We start from the raw sequence: 23,635 nt of genomic DNA on the forward strand, positions 1-23,635 counted from the left end.
AGCAACTCAACTAAAACAACCTACGCTTTAACTCGATTTTTCCTCTTCCTCCGAGCATAAACTGTTTCAATGATGCTAACACACTCTTCTCTTTAAAACCCAATCAAAGTTCTAGCCTAACTTAGCCTGTCTCCTCACTTCTTCACAGCCCAGAAGTGATACTCTCCTTCTCCTTTTTCCTCTCTGTCAGCATAATCAGCCATGGCATGTGTTACTGTAGCTTGTTAGCCTGTTAGCGTTCTCTTCTCACCAGTAGCCCTGCTCTCTGACCGAACCCTGGGATCCTGGGTTGAAGGTCATCGCTCAACCTTGATCTTCCTCCCTGATGATTAATTAACACACATTCCTGACCTCTTTACTTGAGCGTAACATAAACTTTATTGTGTTATCTGGCTATCCATGTTAGCTATACTGCTAGTCAGGTATGCTAGTGAAAAACTGTGAGCTATAGACAGTATTGAATAATGTTAGACTTGAGTACAACTGACAACTCAGGCTAGTGGAAGTGCTACATTTTGTCAAGGAATCCATTGTTGTACTGCCATCTACTGGCGTGGGGGAAAATCCTCCCGTCTCCTGATAGGAAAACGTAGATGTAGAGTAACACGACTTCAGTTAGTACTGTAGATATCGAAATGTCTCTTTTAACTGTCATATCTATTTATGTATGATGTCATTGACATTGTGTCATTCATTGGTGTTTCAGCCTTCCACCAGCTCTGAGGAACAGAAGAAGATACAGAAGGCCATGTCATCTGGAGATCTGGCCAAAGTTGACACGATACGCAAGAACGCCCAGTCAGATGGAAGGTTTGTTCCTGTCATGGTGTCCATTGTAGTCATTTTAATACAGTATACACTGAGTGTACAAAACATTACGAACATCTTCCTAATATTGAGTTGCATCCCTCCCTTTTGCCCTCAGAACAGCCTCAATTCGTCATGGCATGGACTCTACCAGGTGTCGAAAGCGTTCCGCAGGGACGCTGGCCCATGTTGACTCCAATGCTTCCTACAGTTGTGTCAAGTTGGCTGGATGTCCTTTGGGTGGTGGACCATTCTTGATACACATGGGAAACTGTTGAGCGTGAAAAACCCAGCAGCGTTGCATTTCTTGACACACTCAAACTGGCCCGCCTGGCACCTACTACCATACCCCGTTCAAAGGCACTTATATCTTTTATCTTGCCCATTCACCCTCTGAATGGCACACAGACACAAACCATGTCTAAATTATCTCAAGGCTTAAACATCCTTTAACCTTTTAACTTGTCTCCCCCCCTTCATCTACACTGATTGAAGTGGATTAAACAAATGGCATCAAGAAGGGATCATAGCTTTGACTTGGATTCACCTGGTCAGTCTCATGGAAAGAGCAGGTGTTCCTTAATGTTTTGTACACTCAGTGTAGATAGCAGTGATAGCCTCACTTGATTTCTTGGTTAGATTCCTCAATAATAATCAAAAGTAGTCAATACTCAATAGAAATGGTGGACATGGGTTTGCTTTTGGAGGATTATGAAGGTTGGATCACCAACCGTGTCAAGCTGTGATTTCAAGCCATGTGCTGTAGCTGTTAGGGTTTAGGTTAGGGTTAATGAAGCTGTGATCTGTCTCTCCTATCACCAGGGTTAGGGTTAATGAAGCTGTGATCTGTCTCTCCTGTCACCAGGGTTAGGGTTAATGAAGCTGTGATCTGTCTCTCCTATCACCATGGTTAGGGTTAATGAAGCTGTGATCTGTCTCTCCTATCACCATGGTTAGGGTTAATGAAGCTGTGATCTGTCTCTCCTATCACCATGGTTAGGGTTAATGAAGCTGTGATCTGTCTCTCCTATCACCAGGGTTAGGGTTAATGAAGCTGTGATCTGTATCTCCTATCACCAGGGTTAGGGTTAATGAAGCTGTGATCTGTCTCTCCTATCACCATCGTTAGGGTTAATGAAGCTGTGATCTGTCTCTCCTATCACCAGGGTTAGGGTTAATGAAGCTGTGATCTGTCTCTCCTATCACCAGGGTTAGGGTTAATGAAGCTGTGATCTGTCTCTCCTATCACCAGGGTTAGGGTTAATGAAGCTGTGATCTGTCTCTCCTATCGTTAGGGTTAATGAAGATGTGATCTGTCTCTCCTATCACCAGGGTTAGGGTTAATGAAGCTGTGATCTGTCTCTCCTATCACCAGGGTTAGGGTTAATGAAGCTGTGATCTGTCTCTCCTATCACCAGGGTTAGGGTTAATGAAGCTGTGATCTGTCTCTCCTATCGTTAGGGTTAATGAAGCTGTGATCTGTCTCCTATCACCAGGGTTAGGGTTAATGAAGCTGTGATCTGTCTCTCCTATCACCAGGGTTAGGGTTAATGAAGCTGTGATCTGTCTCTCCTATCACCAGGGTTAGGGTTAATGAAGCTGTGATCTGTCTCTCCTGTCACCAGGGTTAGGGTTAATGAAGCTGTGATCTGTCTCTCCTATCACCATGGTTAGGGTTAATGAAGCTGTGATCTGTCTCCCCTATCACCATGGTTAGGGTTAATGAAGCTGTGATATGTCTCTCCTATCACCAGGGTTAGGGTTAATGAAGCTGTGATCTGTCTCTCCTATCACCAGGGTTAGGGTTAATGAAGCTGTGATCTGTCTCTCCTATCACCAGGGTTAGGGTTAATGAAGCTGTGATCTGTCTCTCCTATCGTTAGGGTTAATGAAGATGTGATCTGTCTCTCCTATCACCAGGGTTAGGGTTAATGAAGCTGTGATCTGTCTCCCCTATCACCAGGGTTAGGGTTAATGAAGCTGTGATCTGTCTCTCCTATCACCAGGGTTAGGGTTAATGAAGCTGTGATCTGTCTCTCCTATCACCAGGGTTAGGGTTAATGAAGCTGTGATCTGTCTCTCCTATCACCAGGGTTAGGGTTAATGAAGCTGTGATCTGTCTCTCCTATCACCATGGTTAGGGTTAATGAAGCTGTGATCTGTATCTCCTACCACCAGGGTTAGGGTTATGAAGCTGTGATCTGTCTCTCCTATCACCAGGGTTAGGGTTAATGAAGCTGTGATCTGTCTCTCCTATCACCAGGGTTAGGGTTAATGAAGCTGTGATCTGTCTCTCCTATCACCATGGTTAGGGTTAATGAAGCTGTGATCTGTCTCTCCTATCACCAGGGTTAGGGTTAATGAAGCTGTGATCTGTCTCTCCTGTCACCAGGGTTAGGGTTAATGAAGCTGTGATCTGTCTCTCCTGTCACCAGGGTTAGGGTTAATGAAGCTGTGATCTGTCTCTCCTATCACCATGGTTAGGGTTAATGAAGCTGTGATCTGTCTCTCCTATTACCATGGTTAGGGTTAATGAAGCTGTGATATGTCTCTCCTATCACCAGGGTTAGGGTTAATGAAGCTGTGATCTGTCTCTCCTATCACCAGGGTTAGGGTTATGAAGCTGTGATCTGTCTCTCCTACCACCAGGGTTAGGGTTAATGAAGCTGTGATCTGTCTCTCCTACCACCAGGGTTAGGGTTAATGAAGCTGTGATCTGTCTCTCCTATCACCAGGGTTAGGGTTAATGAAGCTGTGATCTGTCTCTCCTATCACCAGGGTTAGGGTTAATGAAGCTGTGATCTGTCTCCTATCACCAGGGTTAGGGTTAATGAAGCTGTGATCTGTCTCGCCTATCACCAGGGTTAGGGTTAATGAAGCTGTGATCTGTCTCTCCTATCACCATGGTTAGGGTTAATGAAGCTGTGATCTGTCTCTCCTATCACCAGGGTTAGGGTTAATGAAGCTGTGATCTGTCTCCTATCACCAGGGTTAGGGTTAATGAAGCTGTGATCTGTCTCTCCTATCACCAGGGTTAGGGTTAATGAAGCTGTGATCTGTATCTCCTACCACCAGGGTTAGGGTTATGAAGCTGTGATCTGTCTCTCCTATCACCAGGGTTAGGGTTAATGAAGCTGTGATCTGTCTCTCCTATCACCAGGGTTAGGGTTAATGAAGCTGTGATCTGTCTCTCCTATCACCATGGTTAGGGTTAATGAAGCTGTGATCTGTCTCTCCTATCACCAGGGTTAGGGTTAATGAAGCTGTGATCTGTCTCTCCTGTCACCAGGGTTAGGGTTAATGAAGCTGTGATCTGTCTCTCCTATCACCAGGGTTAGGGTTAATGAAGCTGTGATCTGTCTCTCCTATCGTTAGGGTTAATGAAGCTATGATCTGTCTCTCCTATCACCAGGGTTAGGGTTAATGAAGCTGTGATCTGTCTCTCCTATCACCAGGGTTAGGGTTAATGAAGCTGTGATCTGTCTCTCCTATCACCAGGGTTAGGGTTAATGAAGCTGTGATCTGTCTCCTGTCACCAGGGTTAGGGTTAATGAAGCTGTGATCTGTCTCTCCTATTACCATGGTTAGGGTTAATGAAGCTGTGATCTGTATCTCCTACCACCAGGGTTAGGGTTATGAAGCTGTGATCCGTCTCTACCCCCACCAGGGTTCAGGTTAGGGTTAATTAATCTGTGATCCGTCTCTACCCCCACCAGGGTTCAGATTAGGGTTAATTAATCTGTGATCCGTCTCTACCCCCACCAGGGTTCAGATTAGGGTTAATGAAGCAGTGATCTGTCTCCTACCACCAGGGTTCAGATTAGGGTTATTGAATCTGTGATCTGTCTCTACCCCCACCAGGGTTCAGATTAGGGTTAATGAATCTGTGATCTGTCTCTACCCCCACCAGTGTTCAGATTAGGGTTAATGAATCTGTGATCTGTCTCTACCCCCACCAGGGTTCAGATTAGGGTTAATGAAGCTGTGATCGGTCTCTCCTACCACCAGGGTTAGGGTTAATGAATCTGTGATCTGTCTCTACCCCCACCAGGGTTCGTGGTAAGATGCGTTTCTGGGGCAAGACGAAGCAGGGTGAGAAGAAGTCGTCCAGAGAGAAGCTGTTCTGTGGAGGTGACTCCATGGATGCAGATGACGGAGACACGGGGCCACTGCTGGGAGAAGGTGGGTGAGGGTTAAAGGTCATTGTGGGGTGCAGCAGGTTTAACTGTCAGAAGACACAGTGAAGATCACTACCAAACTTAATAAGGGAGTCTAGAAGACTTGAACGAAAGGCGTTAGACTTACTATGCTGCTACTCTGTCTGTCTCTCCATCCCTCCCTCCCAGCAGGACAGGATTACATGTCACCGCCTCGTAGTCCAGACCTGACCCTGGAGCGGGGGGCCAAGGAGTTCAAGGAGAACAAGGAGCCCTCACCAAAAGTGAAGAGGCGGCGTAGCGTCAAGATTAGCAGTGTCACCCTAGAGCCTGCCCAGTGGGGGAATGATGCGCTGCAGATCCTCACCTGCACCAACGACTACAGGAGCATGAACGACTTCCTCATGAAGAAGGTACACACACACAGACACACACACACACACACACACACATGCACCCACCCACACACCCACCACACACCCACACACCCACACACACACACACACACACACACACACACACACACACACACACACACACACACACACCCAAACACACACACTCACCCACTCACACAGAGACACGCACCCACCCACCCATACACACACAGAAATATGCAGACATATGCACAGTGGTGTAAAGTACTTACGTAAAAATACTTTAAAGTACTACATAAGTAGGTTTTTAGGGTATCTGTACTTTACTATTTATATTTTTGACAACTTTTACTCCACTACATTCCTGATTTAAATTTTTACTCCATACATTTTACCTGACACCCAAAAGTACTCGTTACATTTTCAATGCTTCGCAGGACAGGAAAATGGTCCAATTCACAGACTTATCAAGATAACACGTGGTCATCCCTGCTGCCTCTGATCTGGCAGACTCACTAAACACAAATGCATCTTTTATAAATAATGTTGGAGTGTTGGAGTGTGCCCCGGGTTATCCGTACATTTTTAAAACAAGAAAATGGTGCCATCTGCTTTGCTTAATATAAGGAATTTGAAATGATTTATACTTTTTCTTTTACTTTTGATCCATAAGTATATTTACAACCGAATACTTTTAGACATTTACTCAAGTAGTGTTTTACTTGAGTAACTTTCTATTAAGGTATCTATACTTTTACTCAAGTATGACAATTGGGTACTTTTTCCACCACTGCATATGCAGACTCGCACACATGGACACAAAGCACACACTCGACCATACACACATACACATACACATACACACACACATATATAGATACATGCAGATGAAGAAAGAGTGTTATTACAACAGCACGAGGAAGGTAGAGCTTTCAGGTTGATTACCAATATAAATTCTCTCTTTGAATATTGAGCTTTGAACAATGATGATTCTGAATATCGGTGTTGAGGTTGTCCAGTGTCCAGACTGATGTGGTTTTATAATGCTCATGTACTGAAGCCCGAGAGAACCCTTTTTTATCAAGCAGTTTTTGTTTCGTTTAGATCAGTGACCTGGTGGCTGAGGACGGCGGTAAGAAAGACACAATGGTGGACGTGGTGTTTAAAAAGGCCTTGAAGGAGTTCCGCCTCAATATCTTCAACTCCTACTCTACTGCTCTAGCGGTTAGTACAGTAGCGCAACAACCCTGTTAGAATCCCAGGCTCCCTAATACCGTTGTATTTATATGGTTAGTAGTTACATGGTAACTACTTTACAGTAGTGTCCTTAATGCCTATGTATTTACATGGCAGTAGTTACATGGTAACTCCTTTACAGTAGTGTCCTAAATGCCTATGTATTTACATGGCTAGTAGTTACATCGTAACTACTTTACAGTAGTGTCCTTAATGCCTATGTATTTACATGGCTAGTAGTTACATGGTAACTACTTTACAATAGTGTCCTAAATGCCTATGTATTTACATGGCTAGTAGTTACATGGTAACTACTTTACAGTAGTGTCCTAAATGCCTATGTATTTACATGGCAGTAGTTACATGGTAACTACTTTACAGTAGTGTCCTTAATGCCTATGTATTTACATGGCTAGTAGTTACATCGTAACTACTTTACAGTAGTGTCCTTAATGCCTATGTATTTACATGGCTAGTAGTTACATGGTAACTACTTTACAGTAGTGTCCTTAATGCCTATGTATTTACATGGCAGTAGTTACATGGTAATTACTTTACAGTAGTGTCCTTAATGCCTATGTATTTACATGGCAGTAGTTACATGGTAACTACTTTACAATAGTGTCCTTAATGCCTATGTATTTAAATGGCAGTAGTTAGCATCATGATTTTGATGTAACCCTCTGTGTTCTCCAGATGGATGATGGGAAGAGTATCCGCTATAAGGACCTGTACGCCCTGTTCGAGCAGATCCTGGAGAAGACCATGCGCTTGGAGCAGAGGGACTGGAGCGAGTCACCCGTCAAGGTCTGGGTCAACACCTTCAAGATCTTTCTGGATGAGTTCATGACTGAGTACAAGCCCATGGACAGCACCATCAGCAAGGTACCACCTCCACCGCTGACCTTCTGTCTGGTGCAATTGATTGTTATTGTAGCCATTGGCTATGTAGCTAAGCATCACACTGTGTACTGTATGCAGTCTGAGCTAAAACCATGATTTAGGTGGGCTAGCAGTAATGTTGGTAGCTGAAGCCATGGTTTAGGTGGGCTAGCAGTAATGTCGGTAGATGAAGCCATGGTTTAGGTGGGCTGGCAGTAATGTTGGTAGCTGAAGCCATGAATTAGGTGGGCTAGCAGTAATGTTGGTAGATGAAGACATGATTTAGGTGGGCTAGCAGTAATGTTGGTAGCTGAAGACATGGTTTAGGTGGGCTAGCAGTAATGTTGGTAGCTGAAGCCATGGTTTAGGTGGGCTAGCAGCAATGTTGGTAGATGAAGCCATGATTTAGATGGGCTAGCAGTAATGTTGGTAGATGAAGCCATGATTTAAGTGGGCTAGCAGTAATGATGGTAGATGAAGCCATGGTTTAGGTGGGCTAGCAGTAATGTTGGTAGCTGTAGCCATGATTTAGGTGGGCTGGCAGTAATGTTGGTAGATGAAGCTATGATTTAGGTGGGCTGGCAGTAATGTTGGTAGATGAAGCTATGATTTAGGTGGGCTAGCAGTAATGTTGGTAGCTGAAGCCATGGTTTAGGTGGGCTAGCAGCAATGTTGGTAGATGAAGCCATGATTTAGGTGGGCTAGCAGTAATGTTGGTAGATGAAGCCATGATTTAGGTGGGCTAGCAGTAATGTTGGTAGATGAAGCCATGATTTAGGTGGGCTAGCAGTAATGTTGGTAGCTGAAGCTATGATTTAGGTGGGCTAGCAGCAATGTTGGTAGCTTCAGGGTGTGTGTGTGTTGTCAGGTACAGCATTGCTACAGTGGCCTGATTAACAGGGTTAGCTGCTGGTGCTAACCACTTCCAACAGCCAGGTGGCTAATTCAAACACTGTACTGGTCACATGAAGCCCTTGGCTACTATACTAAGCCCCTCTGCAAGAGAGTGTCCGCTGGAAAAGAGCATTGTGGTCTTTACGATCTTAGTAATTGGTAAGCTACCAGGGTATTACAGTATTTGTTGTTGTCAGAGCTCTGTTATATTTGGTTGTCTTTCCCAGCAGGTCCCCAAAACCGAGCGAAAAAAGAGGAGGAAAAAGGATGCAGATATTGTGAGTGCCTGCTCTTACTGTTTTTTTAAACTAGTAGTCAACCATTTTGGTATGAGACTGAAGCCAGACTGATCTTAAAGGTATAGTCAGTGGGGGTGTCCCGAGTGGCGCAGTGGTCTAAGGCACTGCATCGTAGTGCTAGCTGTGCCACTAGAGATTCTGGGATCGTGTCCAGACTCTGTCGCAGCCGGCCGCGACCAGGAGACCCATGGGGTGGCGCACAATTGACCCAGCGTCGTCTGGGTTAGGGGAGGGTTTGGCCGGCAGGGATGTCCTTGTCCCATCGCGCACTAGTGACTCCTGTGGCGGGCCGGGCGCAGTGCACGCTGACACGGTCACCAGGTGTACGGTGTTTCCTCCAACACATTGGTGCGGCTGGCTTCCGGGTTAAGTGGGCATTGTGTCAAGAAGCGGTGCGGCTTGGTTGGGTTGTGTTTTGGAAGGATGCACAGCTCTCGACCTTCGCCTCTCCAGAGTCCGTGCGGGAGTTGCAGCGATGAGACAAGACCGTAACTACCAATTGGGGAGAAAAAGGGGTAAAAAAAGTTGCTATAATAAAAATACTAAATTACAATTAAATTTAAAAAAGGTATAGTCAGTGATGCACGAAGTAAACAGAAATATCGGGCCAATTTCCGCACAACTAAAATCATTGAAGCACGAGGCGAAAGTTCTCCGCTGTTTTGTTCCCGCAGCTATCACACTGTAGCAGATTGAACTGCATCCGTGGACATGCGCAGATACTCTGTGATACTCTGATATTCTGTGAGTGCATCGTCTTGCATTGCACTACTATGCAACATCTGCGTTGCTGCTCGTCTCCATTTAAAACATATTAACCGCCTGTCAGCCATGCTTCTATCTGTCGTAACTAGAATACACAGGCGAGTCGGAGACTATAGAAAGAATTCATGTCAACATAAACTCTCCTTGGCTCTTTTCTCACCTGCTCTCTGCTGCCACCTACAGGTAGAGGAACACAATGGCCACATCTTCAAGGCCACCCAGTACAGTATCCCCACCTACTGCGAGTACTGCTCCTCTCTCATCTGGATGATGGACAGGGCCTGCGTCTGCAAATGTGAGTACTTGTGCGCACACACACACAACACAGTCACGCAAGCACACACAAACACACACACACGTTATTACTGTGCACGTCCTCAGCGGCCCTTTGGCCAAGCCTTGAGCTGTGGCCCCTCCCAACCCCTCCTACTAATCAGATTGTGTTCAACTGGACTCATGTGGTCTGCAACTCCTCATCCTCCACAGTTTTCTCAAGCAGCAGTCAGAAAGGATGTTTTCTTCTCCCTGGCCAATGTTGCATCTGTCTCTTAGCCCTGTAGGCAGTTAGTTAGCGCCCATAACCTTTTGTTTTTCCTCCCATGTTAACAATGCGGCGGCACTGTCTTTCCGTGGAAAATGGCGCTGACTTGCATTTCTCTGGCTGTGTTTATCCAGTGTGTCGCTACGCCTGCCACAGAAAGTGCTGCCTGAAGTTGACCACCAAATGCAGCAAAAAGGTAAGGCTACCACGACTAGATCAACGTACATTGATATTTATTCGGTAGAAGCTGTGTGTGTGTGTGTGTGTGTGTGTGTGTGTGTGTGTGTGTGTGTGTGTGTGTGTGTGTGTGTGTGTGTGTGTGTGTGTGTGTGTGTGTGTGTGTGTGTGTCCACATGCGCTCCTACATCTCTTTTTGTGTCTGTGTGTGCGCAGTACGACCCAGAGCTGTCGTCCAGGCAATTTGGGGTGGAGGTGTCCCGTCTGACCAACGAGGAGAGGACAGTGCCCCTGGTGGTGGAGAAGCTCATCAACTACATTGAGATGCACGGCCTCTACACCGAGGGCATCTACAGGAAGTCTGGCTCGACCAATAAGATCAAAGAGCTCAAGCAGGGACTGGACACAGGTACTGTATACATGCTAACAGAGACCAGGGTGAGGCACCTAGTTACGCTAATGGCTATTTGCAAATGAAAATGTCAACGCTATGGCTAAAGGCTAACGCTAACTTCAACCCGGGATGCTTGTTTCATTCTGACATTTTGGCCATTTGTCCACACAGACGTGAACAACATGAACCTGGATGACTACAACATCCACGTTATCGCTAGTGTCTTCAAGCAGTGGCTCCGGGACTTACCCAATCCGCTTATGACCTTTGAACTATACGAGGAGTTCCTCCGCGCCATGTGTAAATACTCCTACCTTCCTGTCATTTTAATTTCTGATAAATGTATACTCCTTACTTATTTTATTTATGTATGTAGTTCAACATCATTGTTGGACATTGAAAATAACTTCTCTCACTGACCTACAACAGGAGATTTTATTTCAGATGAATATATCAAAAACGGATTCAAAACCCCATGAAAAATGTCATCAATATGTTTGGTGGTGAATGTGTTTACAGGCCTGCAGGACAAGAAGGAGGTGATTCGAGGGGTCTACTCTATTATCGACCAGCTCAGTAGAACTCACCTCAACACTCTGGAACGGCTCTTCTTCCACCTAGTTAGGTAACAGACTTTCGCCTCCCTCTATTGCACTAGTATCTGCTGTAGCATTTGTACGTCACGTCAAATCAAAAGGAAAATGCAAGAGAGAAGATTCATCCAATAACAGAACATTTCTGTAATGTCCTAACTCTTAAGCCTATCACCTTTAGTAAGAAGTTGGAACCAAACTTCACACATGTATTATACTGCAGTGCCTTCACAAAGTATTCATACCCCTTGACTTTTTCCACATTTTGTTGTTACAGCCTGAATTCAAAATGGTTTAAATATTTTTTTACGCATCCATCTACACACACTACCCCATAATGAAAAAGTGAAAACATGTTTTTATTTTTTTATTTTAGCAAATGTATTGAAAATGAAATACTCATATGTAATTTACATACAGGACCAGTCAAAAGTTTGGACACACCTACTCATTCAAGGGTTTTCTTTATTTTTACTATTTTCTACGTTGTAGAATAATAGTGAAGACATCCAAACGATTAAATAACACATATGGAATCATGTAATAACCAAAAAAGTGTTAAACAAATTCTTCGAAGTAGTCACCCTTTGCCTTGATGACAGCTTTGCACACTCTTGGCATTCTCTCAGCCAGCTTCATGAGGTAGTCTTGAAGGAGTTCCCACATATGCTGAGCACTTGTTGGCTGCTTTTTCTTCACTCTGCGGTCCAACTCATTCCAAACCATCTCAATTGGGTTGAGGTTGGGTGATTGTGGAGGCCAGGTCATCTGATGCAGCACTCCATCCTTCTATCCTTCTTGGTCAAATAGCCCTTACACAGCCTGGAGGTGTGTGTTGGGTCATTGTCCTGTTGAAAACTAAATGACAGTCCCACTAAGAGCAAATCAGAGGGGATGACATCGCTTCAGAATTCTGTGGTAGACATGCTGGTTAAGTGTGCCTTGAATTCTAAATAAATCACTGACAGACTCACCAGCAAAGCACCCCCACAGCATCACACCTCCTCCTCCATGCTTCACGGTGGGAACCACACATGCGAAGATGATCCGTTCACCTACTCTGCATCTCACAAAGACACAGCAAAAATTTAACATTTGGACTCATCAGACCAAAGGACAGATTTCCAACAGTCTAATGTCCATTGCTCGTGTTTCTTGGACCAAGCAAGTCTCTTCTTATTATTGGTGTCCTTTAGTAGTGGTTTCTTTGCAGCAATTCGACCATGGAGGCCTGATTCACACAGTCTCCTCTGAACAGTTGATGTTGATGTCTGTTACTTTAACTCTGTGAAGCATTTATTTGGGCTGCAATCTGTGGTGCAGTTAACTCTAATGAAGTTATCCTCTGCAGCAGAGGTAACTCTGGGTCATCCTATCCTGTGGCGGTCCTCATGAGAGCCAGTTTCATCATAGCGCTTGATGGTTTTTGCGACTGCACTTGAAGAAATGTTTAAAGTTCTTGACATTTTCCGTATTTTTTTTATTTTTATTTAACCTTTATTTAACCAGGTAGGCCAGTTGAGAACAAGTTCTCATTTGCAACTGCGACACGGCCAAGATAAAGCAAAGCAGTGCGACAAAAAACAACACAGAGTTACACGTGGGATAAACAAAAGTACAGTCAATAAACAGTGTGTGCAAATGAGGTAAGGCAATAAATATGCCATAGTAGCGAAGTAATTACAATTTAGCAAATTAACACTGGAGTGATATATGTGCAGATGATGATGTGCAAGTTGAAATACTGGTGTGCAAAAGAGCAAAAAAAGTTAATAAAAACAATATTGGGTTGAGGTAGGTAGTTGGATGGGCTATTTACAGATGGGCTATGTACAGCTGCAGCGATCGGTTAGCTGCTCAGATAGCTGATAATTCAAGTTAGTGAGGGAGATATAAGACTCCGACTTCAGTGATTTTCCCAATTCGTTCCAGTCATTGGCAGCAGAGAACTGGAAGGAAAGGGTACCAGAGGGGGTGACCAGAGAAATATACCTGCTGGAGAGCGTGCTACGGGTGGGTGTTGTTATGGTGACCAGTGAGCTGAAATAAGGCGGGGCTTTACCTAGCAAAGACTTATAGATGACCTGGAGCAAGTGGGTATATGTAGCGGGCGCCAGCCGACGAGGGCACACAGGTCGCAGTGGTGGGTGGTATATGGGGCTTTGGTGACAAAACGGATGGCACTGTGATAGACTGTATTGACTGACGTTCATGTCTTAAAGTAATGGTGGACTGTCGTTTCTCTTTGCTTATTTGAGTTGTTCTTGCCATAATATGGACTTATCCCTATTTGGTAAAAGACTATCTTCTGTATACCACCCCTGCCTTATCACAACACAACTGATTGACTCGCATTAAGAAGGAAATAAATTCCACAAATTAACTTTTAACAAGGCACAACTGTTAATTAAAATGCATTGGTGGTGAAGGTTGAGAAGGTTGACAGAATGCCAAGTGTGTGCAAAGCTGTCATCAAGGCAAAGGGTGGCTACTTTGAAGAATCTCAAATATAAAACATATTTTTGATTTATTTAACACTTTTTGGGTTACTACATGATTCCATATGCTATTTTAATAGTTTTGATGTCTTCACTATTATTCTACAATGTAGAAAATAGTAAAAAATAAAGAAAAACCCTGGAATGAGTAGGTGTGTCCAAACTTTAGACTGGTACTGTAAGTATTCACACCCCTGAGTCAATACATGTTAGAATCACCTTTGGCAGAGATTACAGCTGTGAGTCTTTCTGGGTAAGTCTCTAAGAGCTTTTGCACACCTGGATTGTACAATATTCTTCAAGCTCTGTCAAGTTGGTTGTTAATCTCTGCTAGACAGCCATTTTCAAGTCTTCCCATTAGATTTTCAAGACGATTTTACGTCTGTAACTGTAACTAGGCCACTCAGGAACATTCAATGTCAATCTTGGTAAGCAACTCGTGTATATTTGTTTTTTAGGTTATTGTACTGAAAAGTCAATTTTTCTCCCAGTGTCTGTTGGAAAGCAGACTGAACCAGGTTTTCCTCCAAGGTTTTGCCTGTGCTAAGCTCTATTCCATGTATTTTTATTATTTTTAAACTCTCTAGTCCTTGCCGAGGAAAAGCATACCCATAATATGATGCAGCCAACACCATGTTTGAAAATATAAAGAGTATTGCGAACAGGATGCATGTTTTAGAATATGTTGTATTCTGTACAGCCTTCCTTCTGGTCCCTCCTGTCATTTAGGTTAGTATTGTGGAGTAACTACAATGTTGTTGATCCATCTTCCGTTTTCTCTCTTCACAGCTATTAAACTCTATAACTGTTTTAAAATCACCATTGGCCTCATGGTGAAATCCCTGAGCGGTTTCCTTCCTCTCCAGTAACTGTAATAGGAAGGATGCCTGTATCTTTGTAGTGACTGAGTGTATTGATACACCACCCAAAGTGTAGCTAATAACTTCACCATGCTCAAAGGGATATTCAATGTCTGCTTTTCTTTTGTTTTACCCATCTATCAATAGGGGCCCTTCTTTACGAGGCATTGGAAAACATCCCTGGTCTTTGATTGAATCTTTGTTTGAAATTCACTGCTCAACTGAGGGACCTTAAAGATAATTGTATGTGTGGGGTACAGAGATGAGGTAGTCATTCAAAAATCATGTTAAACACTATTATTGCACACAGACTCCATGCAACTTATTATTTTTCTCCTGCATTTATTTATTCTTACCATAACAAAGGGGTTGAATAGTTATTGACTCAAAAATGTTCAGCTTTTCATTTTTAATACATTTTTAAAAAAAGATCTAAAAACATAATTCCACTCTGACATTATGGGGTATTGTGTGTAGGCCAGTGACTCAATCTCAATTCAATCTAATTCTAAATTCAGGCTCTAAACCAACAGCATGTGGAACAAGTCAAGAGGTGTGATGAATACTTTCTGAAGGCACTGTTTTTGTTTGGTGTATTCTCCAGGATCGCAGGGCAGGAGGACACCAACCGTATGTCGGCCAACGCCCTGGCCATTGTCTTCGCCCCCTGCATCCTCCGCTGCCCCGACACCATCGACCCCCTGCAGAGTGTCCAGGACATCGGCAAGACCACAGCGTGAGACCACAATCCTACTGCTGCTAATATAGTATCCTACTACTGCTACTATAGTATCCTACTGCTGCTACTATAGTATCCTGCTGCTGCTGCTACTATAGTATCCTGCTGCTGCTGCTACTATAGTATCCTGCTGCTGCTGCTACTATAGTATCCTGCTGCTGCTGCTACTATAGTATCCTGCTGCTGCTGCTGCTACTATAGTATCCTGCTGCTGCTGCTACTATAGTATCCTGCTGCTGCTGCTACTATAGTATCCTGCTGCTGCTGCTACTATAGTATCCTGCTGCTGCTACTATAGTATCCTGCTGCTGCTGCTACTATAGTATCCTGCTGCTGCTGCTACTATAGTATCCTGCTGCTGCTAATATAGTATCCTACTACTGCTACTATAGTTGTCTACTGCTGCTAATATAGTATCCTGCTGCTGCTGCTACTATAGTATCCTGCTCCTGCTGCTACTATAGTATCCTGCTGCTGCTGCTAATATAGTATCCTGCTCCTGCTGCTACTATAGTATCCTGCTCCTGCTGCTACTATAGTATCCTGCTGCTGCTGCTGCTACTATAGTTGTCTACTGCTGCTACTATAGCATCCTGCAGCTGCTGCTACTATAGTTTCCTGCTGCTGCTGCTACTATAGTATCCTGCAGCTGCTGCTACTATAGTATCCTGCAGCTGCTGCTACTATAGTATCCTGCAGCTGCTGCTACTATAGTATCCTGCAGCTGCTGCTACTATAGTATCCTGCAGCTGCTGCTACTATAGTATCCTGCAGCTGCTGCTACTATAGTATCCTGCAGCTGCTGCTGCTATAGTATCCTGCTCCTGCTGCTGCTATAGTATCCTGCTGCTACTATTGTATCCTGCTGCTGTAGTATCATGCTGCTGTAGTATCCTGCTTCTGCTGCTGCTGTAGTATCCTGCTGCTGCTGTAGTATCCTGCAGCTGCTGCTACTATAGTATCCTGCAGCTGCTGCTACTATAGTTGTCTACTGCTGCTACTATAGTTGTCTACTGCTGCTACTATAGTTGTCTACTGCTGCTACTATAGTATCCTACTGCTGCTACTATAGTATCCTGCTTCTGCTGCTGCTGTAGTATCCTGCTGCTGCTGTAGTATCCTGCTGCTGCTACTATAGTATCCTGCTGCTGCTACTATAGTTGTCTACTGCTGCTACTATAGTTGTCTACTGCTGCTACTATAGTTGTCTACTGCTGCTACTATAGTAGTCTACTGCTGCTACTATAGTATCCTGCTGCTGCTGCTACTATAGTATTCTACTGCTGCTACTATAGTATCCTGCTGCTGCTGCTACTATAGTATCCTGCAGCTGCTGCTACTATAGTATCCTGCAGCTGCTGCTACTATAGTATCCTGCAGCTGCTGCTACTATAGTATCCTGCAGCTGCTGCTACTATAGTATCCTGCTGCTGCTGCTACTATAGTATCCTGCTGCTGCTGCTACTATAGTTGTCTACTGCTGCTACTATAGTATCCTGCTGCTGCTGCTACTATAGTATCCTGCTGCTACTATCCTGCTGCTACTGCTATAGTATCCTGCTGCTACTATCCTGCTGCTACTCCTATAGTATCCTGCTGCTACTATCCTGCTGCTACTGCTATAGTATCCTACTGCTGCTATAGTATCCTGCTGCTGCAGCTGCTACTATAGTATCCTGCTGCTACTATAGTATCCTGCTTCTGCTGCTACTATAGTATCCTGCTGCTGCTGCTACTATAGTTTTCTACTGCTGCTACTATAGGATTACATAGATGTAGTACTAGACTGTAATGTGACCATGGCTCTTCCTGTTCTAGGTGTGTGGAGCTCATCATCGGAGAGCAGATGAATAAGTACTGCGCCCGGCTGAAGGACATCAACAGTCTGGAGTTTGCCGAGAACAAAGCCAAGTGCAGGTTGACCCTCATTCGGAGATCAATGGTAAAGTCAAAAGTTATAGCTGTTCATCACCACTATCCACAGACTGTATTTGACAAGACATCAACTCCCATCAACTAGCTAACCTATCCTGTTAAAACACTGTTCTTAAATGAAACCCTCCAACTAGCTAACTTATCCTGTTAAAACACCCTTCTTAAGTCAGCCTACCTTGAACCACCTCCTCTTCACACTAACTCTGTTTTCTCCCATTTTAATCCTGCCATTCCCCTTCCTGTCTTTCCTTCCTAATCCAGAAACCTGTACTAATTGCTGTTAGATTTATGACCATATCCCGCAGTACTATCCCGGTATGTATCCACTCACTGTTACCAAGCCCAGGTTCGCCTAATCATAGTCAGCTGTCAGCTATTTTGTTGTGGCATTGATCACTGCTCACCGTGCCCACCTTGTCCTAATGCCGAGGTCTGCCCGGTGTCCTCCATCCTCACAACATGGCGCCACCTCACTTTGTCCATGTCTGGCTGACCTATCTCTCACTTTCTCTCTGGCTCTCCTCTCTCGCTCCTCTCTTGATCCATCTCTCCTCTCTCGCTTTTTCCTCTCTCCTCTCGCTTTTTTCTCTCTCTCTCTCTCCTCTCGCTTTTTTTTCTCTCTCTCTCTCCTCTCGCTTTTTCCTCTCTCTCTCTCTCCTCTCGCTTTTTCCTCTCTCTATTTCTTTGTGTGAGCCTGACTGTATAATATAACGGTCTCTTGTGGATGAAAGTTCAAGACATTGACATACTGTAATTTAATCATGCAAATGTTTGTTCATTAGATTTTGACTAGGCTGTACTCTGACAGGATTTTCTGTATTTGAAAGTGTTCCAACTCAAATACGTTATAATGATTTCATAACCTATAGTTCCATATTTTAATGACATATTTTCTGTTTGTCATCGTCTGGTTTACTATCTACTAAACCCACGTTGGGTTGTTATTTTGATTGTATTTGTAAGTTTATAGAGTATATTGTATAAAGCGTATCATCACACTTAATCAGTTTCATCCTAAAATACACATTTGAGAAATGTGATTATTTACTCCATTTCCTCCTGACCTTGGGGTTAAAATTTGGGAAATGATGTCCTACACTAGATGACTTATTATGTAATATAACCTATTCATAATAGAATTGCTTAGATTTGCTGCCTCTTGTCCCATGACTACGGTTAACCAAGATTACTTATTATGTAATATCATGTATTATAACCTATTCATAATAGAATTTCTTAGATTTTTCTGCCTCTTGTCCCATGATCCAATCAAAGATCGTCCCAATTACATGTGCTGTAGACCGTAGCAGCTCTTTGGTATTAAAGCAATTCCAGGAGAAATGTCCTGGTGTATCATCACAAGGTAACATTATGGAGGACTTTGTAAGAGGTTAGGGACCATATACTGTCCAGTGACTTTGGCCTCATTTTCACTTTTCTATTCTCTTTTGCTTCTCAATTGTTTGTACCACGCAGCCAAACGCAGCCAAAAAGGTAACCCATGCTGCACAGCATCCAACATGATATCTGCTGTGACTGCTGGTTGCTAGACTGCATGTGTGGGGAGCATGAGTCTTGGGGTCATTATGGGTTTAAAAGGCAAACTATGAAACATTGATGTTTCAAGTATTACAAAGTGTTTTTTGCATGTGATTGATGGTCTATCGTCAATGTACTTGGTGTAACTTGGTGGAAGGGCCCTCCTAGGTAGTAGGAGTAACGGTTGCTGGCTATACAACCTGAAATAGAATTTGCTGCCAGATGCCGTCATTTCCCGCTACTTTGCTATTCTTGTCATGAATCAGGACAATCCTACACCAGGACAAACGCTGGCATTAGCCTAAGCTAACATAAGCTAACACTAACTTCTCCCTGACTGACTGTTTTGTGCTTTGTTTCGCAGGGCAAGGGCCACGTACGGCGGTTCAGCTACCACACGCCCTCGCCCCCGGTTAGCCCACGCCTGCCGTCCGTGACGGGTGCAGTAATGCAGGAGAGCGGCGGTGAGGAGGTGGGGGCGGGGCTGGAGCCTGAGGTATCGGAGCACCAGCAGTTGGCCATGCAGCAGGAGGAGAGGGTGCTGACGGAGCAGATCGAGAGCCTGCAGAAAGAGAAGTACCTTATAGCATTATACCTACAGTAGCATTTAGGGGGCGCCCTCAGTCAATGTGCAACTGATATTGTTGTACAATGAAAAGCATGTTATAAAATAAATGTAGAAATACAGTATCATACCTTTACCTGCAGGATATTTGAGGAATCTTAAATGAATGGCAAAGTGTACCTAAAATGAGGAAAATGAATGACTAAAACTGTCAGTGTGTTTTCCTTCTGCATTGACCTCACCAATGTTTGTCACCCCAGGGAGGAGCTAACCTTTGAGATGCTGACTTTGGAGCAGCGAGCATCAGACGATGAGACCCTGGAGTCGGAGGCGTCCATCGGCACAGCCGACAGCTCTGAGAACCTCAACGTGGACTCTGAAGGAGCCACCTCCGACTTCTCGGGTATGCCATGATATTAAACAGTACCATGGTCAACCTGTTTGGAAAATGCAAGTTAAAACTTGTGGTTATATTTTAAGTTTCTCTCTACAATTCTGTGTAGCAGAAAGAGACATGAGTAAAACATTTGTTCTATTTAGTTGAAACATATAGTTTTCTACTGCTGCTACTATAGTATCCTGCATCATGGTCTGACCGCCAACCTTTTTAGGTCCCTCAGAGAGAGAACCCACGCTGGCCCCCGTCGCCCGAACCAAGAGGTCGGAGGGGAAGAGCCACCGACGCCGCAACCTACGCAGGCAACCAGATTCCCAGGATTCAGTGGACTCCTGTTCCACCATCTCCTCCCTCTCCTCCTCCTCCCACTTCCACCCGTCCTCTTCCTCCTCTGTGGCCACAGCTCGCCACTTTCGCTACCGCTCCAAGTCACCCTCTTCTGGCTCTGGCTCTGCCCAGGGCTTGTACCTGACCCAGCCTCCCCGCCGCGACAGCATGGACTGTCCCCCCCCGGCCAAACAGGAGGGGGCGTTCGAAGAGAGGTCACAGTTCACCAGCCGAGGCACCTTCAACCCAGAAAAGGGCAAACAGAAACTGAAAGGATCCAAGAACTCTCCCTTGAGGCACTCCCATGACAGTGGGGGCCGCAGCAGGGATCCGCCTGACTTACCCCAGCAGCGGGTGTTGTACGGCAGCAATGAGTTCATGGTATGAAGGACAGTGGGAACACCTCCTTCGTCACAGCCCACTCTCCCTAAGAGCATGCGATCTGACCCCCTTCCTCAAACACTCCAGCTCACCCTTTCTCAGTCCACGTCCGCAACGATGCAGCACTGTCCCCCCAAGTGCCATGTACACACAGTACTGTGTACAGTACACCTCAAAGAGACAGGAGAGGGACATGCTGGGAGTGGGAGAGGAGGAACCAGTAGAAGGGTTGATCTCCTGTGGCCTTAACTGCCAACCACACTCCCCATGGTCCCTCTGCAGGTCTGGGTCTCCCTCAGCCCAGGGGAGAGGGGACGTGTGGAGCAGGAAGGCAGAGAAAAGGGAATGCTGGGACACTGGGAGAGGACTACTCAGCATCCGGGAGATCTCCCGAGCTGACGTCCCGATGCAAACTAGGAGGTGGAACGAAAAAAATAAAGGCTACCGAGCCATTGACAGTGCTGCCGTGTCCATGAACTTGAGATCTCAATCATTGGCTGCTTTAAAGTTTACAGTTAAAAACAATCAATGTAAGCAGTGGTTCCTCTATTATTACAAATGTATTTTTCCCTTAAGCCTATTTAATAAATTTTTTATTTCATGGAAACTATAAATCTATATAACTATATTATAAAGGTATAAATAATGTACAAAGCCGGAACACCAGTAACTGCTGGGTAGTTGAAGTCAAATATTTATCTTTTTCTTGAGTATCTTGGGCAGAGATGTATGGTATTGGACAAAGGCTGTGTGCGTGTTTGAGTGTCAATTTGTGTGTATGAGAAGACCACTTAATGTGTTTTTAAGTTTGTGCTGCTTTATTCCTCTCCTGAGGGAAATACGGCCATGAAACGGACCAAGTTAGCTGGTGTGTATTCCAGCCAAGGGGATCCCAGCTCTGTAAAGAATGTCGGATGTGTATAAAATCACTGCATTCACAGCTTAACAGCCATACAACAATTAGAATGTACAGTACAATATGTATTGGACAAATGCCATTCTCCTAGCTCTGGATACATGTTACCCCCAAATCCTTGTCTTCCTGAGATATCAGTGTTGGACTCAATAGCAACCAAACAAGGACATGCACTTTCTTGTCTTCTGTCATTATTTGTACCATTTCTTGTTTTTTTCTGGGTGTATTAGTTTAACATTTTTATTGGGATAGTTTTGTGGAGCTGTCATGGTGGACAGTCAGCTGTTTTTCAGGCAACAGTCAAAAGACCCCTTTCAGTTTAAAACATGCTTTTTGTAACACTATCAGTGTTGAAATATAAATTCCTTATCAGCTATCAGAGACTCAAAGATAAAAAATAAAAAAAATAAAAAATAAAACACGATATTCAAACACCTCACAGTTCTAAGTGTTTGAGGGGGAAAATGTCAAAAGGCCTCATACCTACAGTGTAAGAAAAAGTTGTTAGTTATACAGTACCAGTCAAAGGTTTGGACACCTATTCATTCAAGGGTTTTTTCTTTATTTTTACTATTTTCTACATTGTAGAATAATAGTGAAGACAAACTATGAAATAACACAGAATCATGTAGTCACCAAAAAAGTGTTAAACAAATCAAAATATATTTTAGATTCTTCAAAGTAGCCACCCTTTGCCTTGATTACAGCTTTGCCCACTCTTGGTATTCTCTCAACCAACTTCATGAGGAAGTCACCTGGAATGCATTTCAATTAACAGGTGTGCCTTGTTAAAAGTTCATTTGTGGAATTTCTTTCCTTCTTAAGCCAATCAGTTGTGTTGTGACAAGGTAGTGATGGTATACAGAAGATAGCCCTATTTGGTAAAAGACCAAGTCCATATTATGACAAGAACAGCTCAAATAAGCAAAGAGAAACAACGGTCCATCATTACTTTAAGACATGAAGGTCGGTCAATCCGGAAAATGTCAATAACGTGTTATTTCATAGTTTTGATGTCTTCACTATTATTTTACAATATAGAAAATAGTACAAATAAAAGAACAACCCTGGATGAGTAGGTGTGTCCAGACATTTGACTGGTACTGTAGTTGTACCATACAATATTTTTCTTATGCATGGTACTGGCATGAGCTTTAATTCAGAGGTTCAGAATCAGATTTGCATTTGTCATACAAGAGGAAGACCTTGGCACAGCTCACACATCGTATACACAAAACATATTATTATTAATTAGGTTGATTACACTAGTGCAGTGTACATGATCACCGAGCAGTAGAATAAAGTATTGTTATTAATAAATATAATATATGCCATTTAGCAGACGCTTTTATCCAAAGTGACTTAAAGACATTTTACTTATGGGTAGTCCTGTAATTATTATTAATAATACTTTACAATAATTACTGTATTGATCAATCAGTTGGGATGGAATATCTCCACCAGATGCAATATGAGTGCTTCACAGACGCTTAATGTTGATGGGTCTTATTTGTTCTTCTTTCTCTAACCATAACAGTACATGTCCTATTATATACACTTCCTGACAAAGATCTAACCATAACAGTACATGTCCTAGTATATACACTTCCTGACAAAGCACTAACCATGACAGTACATGTCCTACTATACACTTTAAGGCAAAGCTCCAAATAGTTTCGACATTTGCAAACTGTCCATTTCAGCCATTTAAGTAAATAACACAGTCCCTCTACCCAAATCCATAGACTTGTACATCAATTATGAGACAGAATAATACATCTGTTGGCTGTTGAAAACTATGGGGGCCTACTGGTCAGTGTGACAGACAAATAGACATGTACACTAAACATATACTGTCTGTGTCTACTTTCATTTTCCATGTGTAGCGAGACACACATCTGCAGTATATTTTCCCATACATATATACATACATATGTGTTGCATTAAAATGATCTCAAACTCTAATATCAAACACCTTGATTCATCTGCAAGGTAGGTTAGTTCCTTTTTATCTTTGTCAGTCAGCGTGGCCCACAATTCTGTGCTCTGGTCTGAACTCTCTGGAAGAAGATACTGGGACAGTGTCCTGTCTGTGCTCCTCCGATCTCTGCATAGTACTTGGTGTTCTCCATCTCTTCACTGGTCCGAAGAGTGACTCTGATGGTTCAACCCTGAGCTGACCACTGGACTGCACTGAACAGGCTGATTTGTCAAGATACAAATTTACCAAAGCGATATGTTTAGACTTTAAAAAGCCTAAGATAATTAATGAATTTACAGAGCTGTGTAACAACTCTTGTTACATCCATGTATAGAGTGGGTGTCTGTTAAACAATGTGATTTAGTTTTAAATCCT

At 43.7% G+C, this 23,635-nt stretch overlaps 1 protein-coding gene across 1 annotated transcript in view; it reads left to right on the forward strand.

The window, feature by feature from the left end:
• Positions 1–20,798, forward strand: part of LOC120052988 (unconventional myosin-IXAa-like) — a 65,614-nt gene extending 44,816 nt beyond the window's left edge. Inside the window, exons 17-32 of the mRNA XM_039000244.1 lie at positions 707–810; positions 4,859–4,989; positions 5,157–5,377; positions 6,446–6,565; positions 7,274–7,462; positions 8,581–8,631; positions 9,601–9,712; positions 10,093–10,154; positions 10,352–10,544; positions 10,701–10,829; positions 11,049–11,154; positions 15,085–15,216; positions 17,038–17,161; positions 19,058–19,269; positions 19,519–19,661; positions 19,870–20,798. Of these exons, the coding sequence (XP_038856172.1) occupies positions 707–810; positions 4,859–4,989; positions 5,157–5,377; positions 6,446–6,565; positions 7,274–7,462; positions 8,581–8,631; positions 9,601–9,712; positions 10,093–10,154; positions 10,352–10,544; positions 10,701–10,829; positions 11,049–11,154; positions 15,085–15,216; positions 17,038–17,161; positions 19,058–19,269; positions 19,519–19,661; positions 19,870–20,369 (2,529 nt within the window). The 3' untranslated portion in view covers positions 20,370–20,798. The remainder of the gene's footprint in view (positions 1–706; positions 811–4,858; positions 4,990–5,156; positions 5,378–6,445; positions 6,566–7,273; positions 7,463–8,580; positions 8,632–9,600; positions 9,713–10,092; positions 10,155–10,351; positions 10,545–10,700; positions 10,830–11,048; positions 11,155–15,084; positions 15,217–17,037; positions 17,162–19,057; positions 19,270–19,518; positions 19,662–19,869) is intronic.
• Positions 20,799–23,635: the final 2,837 nt, after the last annotated feature.

The sequence above is a fragment of the Salvelinus namaycush genome, chromosome 1, assembly GCF_016432855.1.
Source record: "Salvelinus namaycush isolate Seneca chromosome 1, SaNama_1.0, whole genome shotgun sequence".
NCBI lineage: Eukaryota > Metazoa > Chordata > Actinopteri > Salmoniformes > Salmonidae > Salvelinus > Salvelinus namaycush.